The 13,244-nt window shown below is 40.4% G+C and overlaps 1 protein-coding gene across 3 annotated transcripts; it reads left to right on the top strand.

Moving 5' to 3' along the window:
- Nucleotides 1-1,241: 1,241 nt before the first annotated feature.
- On the top strand, nt 1,242-13,244 carry LOC123499738 (protein lin-54 homolog). Of its 3 annotated transcripts, none has more exons than XM_045248173.1 (16): nt 1,242-1,390; nt 3,020-3,177; nt 3,344-3,512; nt 3,692-3,891; nt 4,316-4,549; nt 4,921-5,109; nt 5,802-5,921; nt 7,034-7,129; nt 7,336-7,464; nt 8,385-8,558; nt 8,829-8,999; nt 9,215-9,384; nt 9,643-9,880; nt 10,052-10,251; nt 10,642-10,820; nt 11,082-13,244. In XM_045248173.1, the coding sequence occupies exons 1-16, from the start codon at nt 1,372-1,374 to the stop codon at nt 11,096-11,098; spliced, it is 2,463 nt and encodes an 820-aa protein (XP_045104108.1). In that variant the 5' UTR covers nt 1,242-1,371; the 3' UTR covers nt 11,099-13,244. The 3 variants fall into 3 exon arrangements, with proteins under 3 accessions (XP_045104108.1, XP_045104109.1, XP_045104107.1); XM_045248172.1 differs by lacking the exon at nt 1,242-1,390 and adding an exon at nt 1,679-1,791; XM_045248174.1 differs by lacking the exons at nt 1,242-1,390; nt 5,802-5,921 and adding an exon at nt 1,678-1,791.

Below are 13,244 nucleotides of genomic sequence, written 5' to 3'. Positions count from 1 at the left end.
ACAAGACATGATCCCCATGTATGGGGACCACAAATTGTAGAGGATTTCGCTGCAGGACTTACCCTGTTAATGGGCCAAATATTTAGAATTAGTATATAATGTATTGTGTACTTGTAAGTGTAACTTTAAGTACTGATGACGAGGTCGCTGTGCGACTGATACAGGATAACCTAGATGGGCCCTGGTGGCCCTTTGCTATCCTATTATTTATGTTATGTTATGTTATGTAGGAAAGATAAGTTACAAAGCTGCAGCATATCTTGCACTTCCTGTTCGTCTGCCATCTTTATTGTTGTCATCTGTCAGCTGGTGACTGGTCACGTGATCGAAGGTCTAGCAGGCCCGTTTTCCATTGTCCCAGGTTTTGCTTAAGCCTGCCTTAAGGCGAGGTCTAGCCGTAGGGGCATTAAAAAACGCAGCTATAGTTTATAATATGAACTGACATACAATGAGACTATGAGAGTTAATACACCTCTTCGATCACCGCTTCAACTTATATAATTGCCATGCTACCTACCATGGGACTATTCTTGTGTGTTACGCCTACTTTTTGACACTTTCAGTGCAAGTATAGTACCAGTTCGTAGTACAGAGTTACGTGCGTACGATACGTACGTACTTGTGATTCGCCCATGCATGTATTTACTGCAAATGTAATGTTTTTCATAGAATAATAATCAAAATGTTCATCACAGTATTTCCAACATGATGTAAATACTCATCCAAGCAGAATATAAAATTGGTATAGCCACTCTATGAGGTATATCTATGTACGCAGCAAACATAAACAATCAAATAAGAGGCTATACTTTTTCTATAGAATAAGTATTGAATTTATATAGTTCTTGGTGCGATTAAAGCCAAAATGTACATATTTTTATCAAACACAAATAGAATTTTAGCAAATTATATAACAGTTTTTTGTGAGTTTCATGGCTGTGTGTACAGCATCTCTCATAGCGAGTCTCGTGACCCAATAGACTCCCGATATTTTTTACTTTATTGCATGACTACTCATTAAACTGAAATATAATAATATACTAACATTCCCTAAAGGTAAATGGTGAAGTTTGGTGTGGTGGAAAGTATAGGGGACGGAAGTGTGTCTTGAATGGCTAAGGCGGGAGTGGAATTTTTGGTGCCAAATATAGCATCATGAACGTAAATTACTGTACTATAGAATAATATGAGATAAAATTTATTATCAATATCAAGTTTATTAAATGCTCGATGCGCATTTGCGCTTGTTCTTTAAAAGATGTGACACGTCTAAGTAAATAGCAATAGGAAGGCCAGCGAGAAACGTGGCAACGCCGCCTCAACCAGCGGGCTACGGTGTCATGGTGGGCGCGGGAGTTTGAACACCTCAAGATGCCACACAATAATCCAGGTCAGTACCTCACTGGGAGCACAGATGACACTGGTCTTCGCTCTTATGACAAATACAAAGCCTGGCCCTGAAGGAGCTGGTGCCTGGCGAGCCTGAGATGGTGGCCCCGCGCCGCCACAGCTTGGTATTGCAGCCCTCCGCCATGTAAACACGGACCAAAATAGCGATAATCAATGAAAACAAACGCCGAATTACATGTTTTTTCGGGTGCTATTGTTATTAAATCCAATTTGTACATGGTTGGCGGGGACTGCCCTTCAGGCCGCACCGGGATTTGGGTATTTTAGGTTAAAATGGAGGCGGCGGGACGAGAGAAGGGCGAGGAGTGGGTGGCAGGGAGGTGTGGGACTCGGATGGGGTAATGGGGGCGCGTCTTCTGAGTGTAGCCACGATGGACCTGTGTTAGTACTTCCCTTGGTGCGGCGCCCTTGGCCCTGGGCGTGGGCTGTGGTCACTCAGTAGGGTCATGCAGGCCAGCCGGAAGTGTTGTCTGACCTTGGCTGGTTGTGGTGGCAGTGCCAGAAGAAGAGGGCTGTTTTGCTCTCGGCAGAACTAGTAGTGGCATTGCAAGCTGTCTTCATGTTATTAGTTTAGACTGAAAAGGGAGACTAACTGGGATGATGTATTTCAACAATTTTGTTTTCATTATGTTCATAGTTTTCCTTCCTGTATTGTAGATTCTTTTCTGTCAAGTATATGAATGGGGACTTTTTCCCCATATTGCTTGTATTCTTTTCCTACTGGCTTACTGCAGGGGTGCAAGTTCGATCTTATGGAGCCCCACCTAACACTAGGAGCAGACTTAATAAGCTAGAGATCCACAAACCAACCACTGGTCATTCTTGTCCTAGAATTTGATGACAGTCACCACAGCTTGTCTGTACAAAGCTCCTAAGCCAACATTTTGCACATTGCTTCCTATGTTACTACTGACTGACTGTCCTGGCATTTGTTATCTTGATTTGTTGATTGATCTGTCTCTATTTTCTTGTTCTTCATTGTGACTGCTGTTCTAATGCTTGTGTATAACTTTATTTTGTTGTCTGCTAACTTTTTCTTTTCTGTTGGCATCACAACTCAGATTTAATATTTTTTCAGAACTTTATCTCCTCAAAGCAAGGCAGTCATGCTTTATGTGTTCTGTTTTGATCTTTTTGTGACACCTTCCACTAGAAAAGAGTCAGCTTGTTCCTGTACATTCATTTCACTCTTACATGTATATACCATCTTCACTTAATTATACTCTCTCTCTCTCTCTCTCTCTCTCTCTCTCTCTCTCTCTCTCTCTCTCTCTCTCTCTCTCTCTCTCTCTCTCTCTCTTTGATAGGTATTCCAGCACTATCCTGTTTTTATTGTCTTCTTCCTTCTCTGACACCTCCAAAATAATAACTTGCCTCCTAATAGATGTATGAAATCATATTGTTTATTCACCTATATTGGCAGTAATTCATCCTTTGATTTGATTAGATTGTAGAGGTGTTAGTCACATGACAAGCTGGGAAAGTGAAAATGTATTCGTAGCTATCTGTACAAAACTTGAACTACATTTGTATCTTTGTGTATCCAGTTTATCCCTTTGTTTTGTTGTTTGTGTATGACGTTGCCAAAGATGACCCTGCTCATTGGCAGACAAGGATGGCAGCGATGGGGGCAACACAGTGTTCATTGATCCCTCGGCACTCGGGGAGCTGACCAGCCAGCTGACGTCCCAAGACCTAGAGAGTCTGGTGGGCTTCAACATCCAGCCAGCAGACTTGGAGGCTCTGCAGGAGGCAACCGAGGGTCATGTGAGTATTATTGCTTACAGTGGCAAGCTTTCAAGATCAGAATAACTATATTTACCATGGTGAAATGTAGCACACCAAGAAGTATTGCAATTATGCACTATTGTCAGACAGTGACCCCTGAGTGGTGTTAGTGAGCCTTAACAATTACTGTGCTTGTTGATCCCAGGTGGTGGACACTCCTGGAGTGCTTATCTCTGATGGAGTGACAGTGGGCAACATTGTGGAGGTAGAGGGTGGAGAGAGTGGAGTGCTGGAAGAGTCTGAGCAGCTGGATTCCCATGCTCACCACCAGCCAATGGAAGTGGACACCCTCACAGAACACGACCAGGTCATAGGTGAGTGTCACCTATGACCTATGTACAAAGACAAAAATTGTAATTTAGTATCTAGTCCTATCAAGCACTGGTACATAATTGTGCATTGACCTTGACTAAAGTGCAGAGGAGACAACATCATGGAATGAATCACTCGGTACTGTCTGCCGTATGTTCAGTACTTTGGTTCCCCCGCACAGGTGAGATGGACATGCTGCAGCAGGGTGGTGAGTTGATCAGCATGGCAGGGGAGATGTCCTCGGGGGGCGAGGCAGCCACCACCTCAGCTCTGCTGGCCTCTGTGTCTTCGGGTGACTCTTCCTCTACACAGATGGTTTCAGAGACGCCACAGCTTATAAAGAGCAGCTTAGGCCAGTTTGTAGTTCTGCAGCAGAACCAGGTGAGGTTACAGCTGCTTTTGCAGTGCTGCTTGAGAGTCTTATTCACTTATATCATCTTTTCATTGTACCTTTATGCATTAGTCTCCTCTTTTTTGGATTATGACTAGGTGTTGTAAAAGGTAAATGTAACAAATGAATTTGGGAACTAGGATGTCTTTGTACTTTTATTCCAACTCATATATTAAGAGTGGCAGTTTTTCTTTGTCAACTCAATACCAATATATTGATGTGTGTGGCATTAGATCCAGGCTGGACCCATCAAGTGCTGACTGTTTTTCTTATAGTGTAGTAGTGTGTGAATGACAGCACTCATCCAAATAATGGAGAATATTCTTAGTGTTTTATTGAAAATAATAATACTCCTGAATGGAACTGAACATAGGAGTATAAACAAGATGACTAATTTTGACTTGTGCATTTCAGCAAAATAACATCTCTATTGGTTCTATGGGCAACCGAATCATCACGTCGGGCGGCCAGGTGGTGAGCACCGTGCCCGGGCCCAGCGGTGGCAACAACAGCAAGCCAGTGGTGGTGAACACGTCTCAGCTCAGTGGTGGAGTGAGGCAGCAGATGGTGGTCACCTCACAGGCCCACCCAGTGCGGACAGTGCAATTCAAGCAGTCATCACAGACACAATCACACAACAGCAGTGGCGTGAGTGGAAGCTGTCTTGTAATCTGGCGTGTAGTCTGAAATATTCCCCTTAGCTCTGGACAGGAAAAGCTTCATAACAGGACATAGTGATGGAGATAAGCTATTTAGATATGTATATAGTTAATACAGAGATTTGTGTTTTGTTGATTCTTCTCGCAAATATTTTGGAAGTGCAGCCCATCAAGTCAGGATCTTTATTAATTTGCTGTATGTTGATGATGATTTCCTTTACTCTTTTAATTAAGAATTTGAATGAAAACTGATTAACCATAAAGCCTTTTTGGTTTGAGAGCTTATAGGAGTTTTGATGATGTAGCTGCAAGAGAAATATCTCCAGTTTCACTTGCTGACATGCCTGCCTTGCCCTGCAGACGGTGACAAAGGTGATTATCAGCAGCCAGGCTGGCGGGGGCATGAGCAACATTGGGGGCCAGCAGGTGCGCCTCATCACCAGCCAGAGTGGTAACACTGCAGCCTCCCCCACCAAGCTTACCCTACAGCAGGCACAGCATGTGGGCTTCTTGCCATCCTCTAAGCCACAGGGCCAGTCTCCAAACAAGGTCAGGAAGGAACACTGGTCAGCTTGAGTTTTGTCTAGATAAAGTGTTTTTTTTTCTTCTTCTTCTTCTTCTTCTTCTTCTTCTTCTTCTTCTTCTCTCTCTTAGCAGAACAACAACACCATCACCTTCCACTCATTTTCCTCTGTCTGATGAAGTAAGCTTTGCTAAGATGAAGATCAGAGGTAAATGTATTTATGGTAAGAGTGATAAAGATGAGAAGGTGAGTATGGAGTATTTCTGGAAGAAGTGAGGAATCAGGAATCACAGATAGGTAAAAAGACTTGCAATGTAGCTCCAGCTACAAAAAAAAAGAAAAAAAAATCTGAAATAATGTTCAAGACTCGATATATCATTCAGCAACTATGGGAAGCTTTGGTGGTAATTTTTAGAGATTTGAAACTGGGAAGAAAAAGAAAATGTAGAGATGAAAACATATAAAGAGACATTCCCCAATAAAGTGTAAGGCTGGATTGTTACAATATGTGAGAGCATAGCAAGGACAGGAGAGTGTTGGGAGTGTAGTGTGCAAGGATAGGGTGCATGGACAGGTGCAGATGAGATGGAGACTGCTATGACTATCCACATTCTGGGAGGGAATTAGCAAGAACAGGCATCTCTATAGTTTGATTTGATGAAAGGAAGTCCATGCAAGGAGGAAGATGTCAATTGTTAATGTAGCCTCCGTTCAGCAGATTGTTGTGCAGCGGGTGAGTATGGGTGGAGTGTCCCCTGTCAAGAGTCCCAATAAGTTGGTCCCTGTGTCCTCCAAGTCACCCACCAAAATTGCCCCAGCCCCTCCTTCCACACAGCAGGTGGGTTGTCCAGCAGTGGCCGCTTTCCTCCCAGCTTGTCTATGTAACTATATTAATTATATCTTCACATATTTCTGTCATATGGCTTACTTTTCCATTTCTTATATTTTTGAGTAACCTTTATAAAGCACATCTTGTCAGGAACAAGGGGACAAGGAGGCAGCATTTCATTGTGTTATGCCAGCTGTCTGTCTTGTCACGTCTCTTGCTGCTGCCAGTTGCCTCCGCTTCCCTTGTGCACTAATTTTACGATGGCCACTTGGATATCTCTTCTTTCATACTGTCGTCTTCTTTTCTTCATTTTTGTCTAATATTCTTCCTTCATACATGTTTGGTTTCTTGTTGGTGATTTTTAGGTTACAAGAGATACTCAAAAATTTTATTTTTGACTTCCTTAAGTCATATAAGATATCATTATAATCTGCATCTATGTATAATATATAAAAATTAATGCATGAGTGACCTCCACTCACTGTTCATAATAAGAATGTATGATACAGTAAACCCTCACTATATCAGACACTTAAGAGTTGGATATCAGTTATTTCAGTCGCTACATAGCCACCAGATCAATTTTGTTTAGATCAGATGCATGGCGATATAAACGCCAAGCATCCAGTGCAGTTTTCCATCAAACAGGCACCTTTATCGGCCCCCCATGCATCCCCAGTGTGAGGGAGTGACTCAGTCTGTATTGTGCTGCCTTACTGATCATAACTACGGCCATTCACGTGACCCTCATTTGCCTTTGCATAGTACATACTTATATGTATATGATAGGCTCCATATAACAACCAATTTCTTCATATATGTTGGATGCTCGCCGCTATATGAGGTGAGCAGCCGGACATTGGTTTTTTCATATTTTTGGATATTTCAACAAGGGATTCCCCCCCAATTGATCTGATATTGTGAGAGTTTACTGTATGTGTACTTTTTTCATCCAGGAATTCATTGTTATTGTTGTCATCAAGCAATTTCACAAAATGTTGTCCTCACTTGATACTTTGTTATCACAGAAGGACTATTTCATATGCAGTATATTGATTGTCCTTGTATGCCAACAGATTTACACTGGTGCTCAGAATTGAATCTTGACATTATATTTGCAGATTTTGACTCAAGTGAGCAGCGGCGGAGCTGTGAGGAACATTCTTTCAAGCCCTCAAAAGATTGTCATAAAAAGCAATATTCCTCAACCTGGACAGGTGAGTAGTGTTGTTTGGCTGTGTTCATTTCATCACAGCAATGTCTGCAACATCATAATGAAAAGTTGAAAATGTGAAAGATGTCCATGTCAAACTGTGACATGGATGTAAATTGAATTATTTGTAAGTGAGAGAGAACACACACATTTTGTGTTCATGGTGGAAAATGGAGAGTTGGGAGAGTAAGTGTCCGGTGTGTTCTGTAGGGGACGGTGAGCACCGTCCGGAGTGGTCAGATTGTCACTTCTGGGGGACAGCAGGTCATCAAGATTCCAGCCAGTCAAGTACAGCAACTGACTGCACAGCAACAAAATGTGCAAGTTCTCTCCAATAAGGTTTGTTTAAAAATTTTCATTGCTTACTTTTTAGTTTGATTCCTGTTGGTTGAGTAATCAATTAATGTCACTGTGGTACAACAGTTGAGTGTGTATTGTAGTAACAAGGTGTCTGAATGTGACAACAGATGTGGGAGAGACCATTACAAATGTGTGTGAGGTATGGTATGAACACCTGTGGCCTATGGATGTAGGATAAACTGTGGAGTGATGAAATGGGTGAAAATTAACACATTGGCTTGGTATGACCATATTGAGGGGATGAAGAGCAAAGAGTTTGTAAAGAAAGTGCAAGTGCATATGAGTGAAGTTGAAGGTGCTTATCAATGAGCAGGGTCACTTGAGAAGGCAAGAATAGAATAAAGGAATGCATGTGTGAAAAAGATGTTAGTACAAGTTAACTACTTGAACAAGCAAGTTAGAGGCTCTCTTGAGGATTGCTTCTAAACTAAGCCAAGTCACAGAGTCACTAGGACCAAAATGAGATTTTAATGGCTGTCAGTATTCAGTCACTAGGACAGCTTAGTTGATGTAACAATGTGTTTGATGCCATGTGGATACCTTAAAGCATAACCGCTTCAGTTCAAGTTTAAATGTTTACATTATTATGATGCCTCTTGATGTGTTTTGAGGCATGTGGTCATGATAAAGCTTGGGGTGGATTGTGTGACCCTTTGCACAGAATGGTGCTGTAGTTTGCCCTTTTTTTCTCTTATTCATAGTTGTGTGATATTATATGTGGATTCTTTTTAAAATTTTCTGTTTTAGGGTTTGAATGCTCTCGTATGAGTGTATTATCAGCTCTCCTCCTTGCTTCGTCTTTTTCACATCCATCAACTATTGAAGTTGATCAAGTATGGTAATAATGATAATAATAGATAATGATGTACTGCTTGCTGATTGCTGTGTATGTGCTTCAGATGAACTATATTCGGCTAGTGAGTCCTGGAGTGGGTGGAGGGGGAGGGGGAGGAGGAGGAGGCGGCGGCAGCGCCACACTCATACGCCCAACACCTCCCACCAACAAGCCCATTGCTCCTGCTGCCTCTCAGCCCATCAAAATTAAGGCTATGCCCATTGCTCCCAATCAGACTGTAAGTTTGAATTGCTCTCACTGCTACAATTACCATGCTGTGATAGCAGTGTTGGTACGGTATGTAGCAGTGCATGTGGCAAGTCACTGTAGTCATTGGTAGGATGATTACTATGCTGTACACTTAGATATAAGCTTGGCATGCACCTCTAGTTGGAAGTAATTCCTCTTTTGAAACAGTGGAAACCAATAAATAAGTTAGGATATATGTAATATTTTCTCATATTGAATTGAATTGCTAAAAGTAACCTGAGTCATCACTCATGTGCAGGGGAACAAGCAGCGGGTGATCATCCCAGTGTCTGGCTCAGGCTCCTCCAGTGTGTCAGGTGGGATGCCTCAGACCAACCTGACCCTCCCAGCTTCTGCCCTGCCTCCTGGAGTCCTTTCCAACACCCAGCCTGGTTCAGTGGTCATGATCCCAGCTCACTACATGTCTCAGGTACCTTGGTGCTCACACTGCACTTGTCACTCACACCAAGCTGTGCCACATACTGGTACATCCTACCTTAAGGGGACCTGTTATTTGGAGAAATTTAATTTTGTCTCTGTAATTTCTTGTCCGTAATTCATCAGGAAATAAGCAACACCAAAATAATTTATAATTGTTACCTAAGACAGAATACAGTTTAAATTCTATTGTGGTATCTGTTACAGCTTCAGTCAAACACTACAAACAACAGCACAATTCAAGCATCAAACCAGCTTCCTCCAGGAACCATCATCCCGCACGCCACAAAGCCACAGCCTTCTCGCACAATTATTGATGCAAATGGGATCAGACCAAGAAAACCTTGCAACTGTACAAAGAGCCAGTGTCTTAAATTGTGAGTATTCTTACTTCTATAAAAAAAAGTTTCCTATTGTATCATATTCACTTCCATACCTTCCTCCTTGTTATCAGAACTACAAAATGTTCATTGTTTTCATAGTTTGGCTTGGGATCCCTTCGTATCAGTACACTGGTACCCATTTTGTGTATGTATGAGTAAACTATATTCCTACATTGGTGGTTCATCAGTGCTTGTGGCAAAATGGAGGCTCAGTTTTGTGTGTACTTATATGGCTTTTTCTTTCTTCCTTAGATACTGTGATTGCTTTGCAAATGGGGAATTTTGCAACAACTGTAATTGTGCAAACTGCTTCAACAATTTGAATCATGAGGAGGATAGACAGAAAGCAATCAAGGCATGTTTGGATAGAAATCCGCAAGCCTTCCGGCCAAAGATTGGCAAAGGTGGAAATGACAATGAAAGAAGACACAACAAAGGCTGCAACTGTAAGCGGTCTGGGTGTCTGAAGAACTACTGTGAATGTTATGAGGTGAGTGTATCGTTATGGATTATTTTTAGTAAATGCATAGCAAGTATCTGTTTATTACTGTCAATGTTTCGTAGATGCAGAAAACAGCAGCTGTTATCTTCCACAAACAAAATTTACAGTAGTAGTTACTTCTACTACTTTATCATTTAACTAATGTTTAATTACTTGCAGGCCAAAATTCCATGCTCCAATATGTGCAAGTGTGTAGGCTGCAAGAATGTGGACATGACACCGGCGCCAGAGAGGAAGGGACTGATGCAGCTGGCTGAGTGTGCCGAAGCACGGGTCAACCAGCAGAAGGCTGTCAAATCAAAATTACCTTCATTCTCACATCACTCACCCAACAAAATGATTCTTCCTACTACTTCAAAGTAAGCACTACTTGAGTATTCAAGTCAAATTTTAAACATGAGAAATGTTGGTCTTCTTGTAGCAGGAAAAGAGCATGTGAGGAGTCATAGAAGTTTTTGCAGGATATCAAAGAAACCATAAAGATGATTTCAAGATAGAGCCTTTGATTTGAGGTTTTCATAAGTACCCTACACCTCTTGAAATTCTAGTTAGCCATAAGATAATATTTAAGCACATAATGGAAATGAACAGTCTCTAAGAAAAAATTATCATAATCTTTTAACAACAAAATAATGTTTTGGGAAAGAAAATTCAAGCAGAAAAAGAATTATTGTAGAAGTGTGAAAATGATGTGGAAAAAATATTGGTGCCTAATGATTTTAAAGTAAGATGCCTTCTTTTTTATGCAGATCTGGTTATTATCGAATGAACCAGGAAGTGGTGGAGGCAACGTGCCAGTGTTTACTAGCACAGGCAGACAAAGCAGAGGGAGCCTTGGTGTCAGCTGCTCAGTTGGAACAAACCGTCATCTCAGAGTTCTCACGATGCCTAATGCAGATCATTGGCAGCTACACGTCACGATCTAGAGGTCAGTGAATGAAGAGGGTGCCTCATCCCACCTTTTCTGTGCACTGCTGTATGTTTCTCTTGAGTACCACATTACATCTTGCACTATAAACATCAATTTGTGACTATTTGAAGATTGTATGTGTATGTGTATATCTTCTGTTTTGGTTAAGGTTGATAAATACGTGGCCAGATACGTTAAATATGCCAAAAGTAATAGAGTTGGTACACAAAGAATTTAGTGTGTTTGTTGTTAATTAATGTGTGGTTTGTTTTCTTCCAGGGCTGGGTGACACGTAGCAACAGTAGAGCTTCTCAGTTGTATATATATTGAAATTTTATCAAGTCATGTATATAGTCTGGAGTGAAATGTATATTTTCTTGTTTCTGCATTAGTCTGAGGAAGGTTTGTGTTTTTATTTTTGTTTGCTATATTTAAAATTTGTATTATAATTAATTTGAGGTTAATTTCTACTGGAGTGTAAATTGTAGATTATTGCTCAGATTGTTGCTTTCTTCTCCCTCCATTTTTTTTTCCCCTCTTTTTTCTTTCCCTTCTTATTAAGAGTTCTCTTCTGAATTATATACAGTTTGTATTTTATATGTGTAAATTTGGTTATGAGGAATGTATGATTTCAGAGTTGTCTTATATGTACTCCTTAACACTGGGGTCACCTGAATGTATTGAGAAACTGCACATGGTATGCGACAATGAACATAAATCTGTACCTGAGTCAGCACCTGCAGTTCAAATGTCTTTGTTTATATGTCTGTTTCCCAGTCTGTCTATTTGTCAATCTACATATATCTTTTGAAGTAAGACATTATTATTGCTATTATTATTGTTATTTTATTTTATTTATTGGTATATTTATCTATATACATTAAAGGACTACAAGAACTACATAAAAAGTACACTTAATTGCTAGTCTGAAAGTATGTGTACTAAAATCCTGAAGTGTATTGCTTCTTTACCATTGGTCTTGACACTCCTAGAAGTGTTTGAATCCAGACTTGTAAGAAAGTCTACATTAGTGCCTTTTTTACACCCAGCCTCTGCTTTCATTGAGAAACAAAAGTCAGCACTCAGTATAGAGACATTATCAGCCTACAAAGGTCTCCTCTTACCTTCTCTAGTCTTCTCTGCTAGCTCCTGCCAGTCTTTTCTGGTTTGCTTCAACAAAGCATCTTACCTCATTTCACTATGTTCATCTCTATCTGACCAGTCTTTGTTTATCTGTTACTCTAATATCCATCCGTGTTATGTTGTGTCCTGTCCATATCCACTGTTTTCTTTTATTATTTCAGTGAAAATTTTTTCACCTTTAGGCTATTCCTTTATCACTATTGCTCTCTTATTTCCCCATGTTATGTCAAGCAATTTTCTCTTCATTCCACTTTGAGCATTCAAAAGTTTTTATTCCACAGTTTTATAAGACTCCAGGTTGCCAATCAAAAACAGATGTCAAAACTGGCAGAATGTTGTGAAGAGTAACTTTTCTCACATAATTGCAATTCATAATAGTGTTTTTGTTCAACAAAATACTCCGTCCCTCAATCTGTGTTCTTGGATTCTTTTCATGAGTAAGACTAAAGGTCTATATTAGAACACGAGTATTTGATATTGAAAATTTATTCCCAGAAATTGCTGAAATCTCCAAATCCTTTTTACAAGAATTCAGGCTTGATCTTTGACCCAAAATGCAGCATTTGAGAAATTAGAAAGATGTGGGCACTCTTTGATACCAGATCTTGCTTACAAAAGCTAGTAGATTCTGTTCCATACATATACGTACTACTTATTTTTGCTCCATTGAATGAGAGTTCGAGATTAATGGTGGAGGAACAGCCGAAAGAAGCAAACTTAAAGTGGTCACTTAAACTTTGACATGATAGTTGTACAAGGAGTGTAGTGCTTATCATTAGATGTGTATAGTTTTTGTAATGACCTTTAACTTTCATACAGTGAAACATGTATTTTCAAAATAATTTTTCACTGACCTACTCTGATATCTCCATATTTGACTGATCTGGCAACAACACATCATTTAGCAGTTTAGATCTGGTGTGTAGGAAGGATGAACTCCAGCTTTGAAAGGCACCAGACAATGTTTGTTTTGTCTTGACAAGTGCTGGAGCAAAATGTTACACTTGTGCCGTTCTAGATAACCAAAAGAATTATGCACTACCCTGTCTCAGACTATTGGTATTGTCAACTACACCAAGATGGTCAAGAATCACAGATAGGATAAGTAACACAAACAATTCATGCCCATCTGGAAAGTGGTACCATATTAAGGCAACCTCTTGATTCTTGCAACTTTCTGGAGACAACTTTGAGTGTACCTTTCTCATGCATTGTGACAGCAGCATTGGTTTATTATGTAAAGTATTAGTGTCATGCTCTGAAGTGTTATAAAATAAATAAAAGTAGCACTGAACTCAA

Source organism: Portunus trituberculatus, chromosome 50 (assembly GCF_017591435.1).
Source record: "Portunus trituberculatus isolate SZX2019 chromosome 50, ASM1759143v1, whole genome shotgun sequence".
Classification (NCBI taxonomy): Eukaryota; Metazoa; Arthropoda; class Malacostraca; order Decapoda; family Portunidae; genus Portunus; species Portunus trituberculatus.
Note: the sequence above shows the minus strand (reverse complement) of the source record. Positions and strands in the feature narration are given on the sequence as shown.

What these genes read in the sequence shown, in the direction of transcription:
- LOC123499738 (XM_045248172.1), top strand. Translation starts at nt 1,752, where the DNA reads ATGGGGGCGCGTCTTCTGAGTGTAGCCACGATGGACCTGT. An exon ending in TGCAAGTTCTCTCCAATAAG is followed by an intron (nt 7,465 to 8,384) that starts GTTTGTTTAAAA and finishes TATGTGCTTCAG; the next exon opens with ATGAACTATATTCGGCTAGT. An exon ending in ATTCTTCCTACTACTTCAAA is followed by an intron (nt 10,252 to 10,641) that starts GTAAGCACTACT and finishes TTTTTTATGCAG; the next exon opens with ATCTGGTTATTATCGAATGA.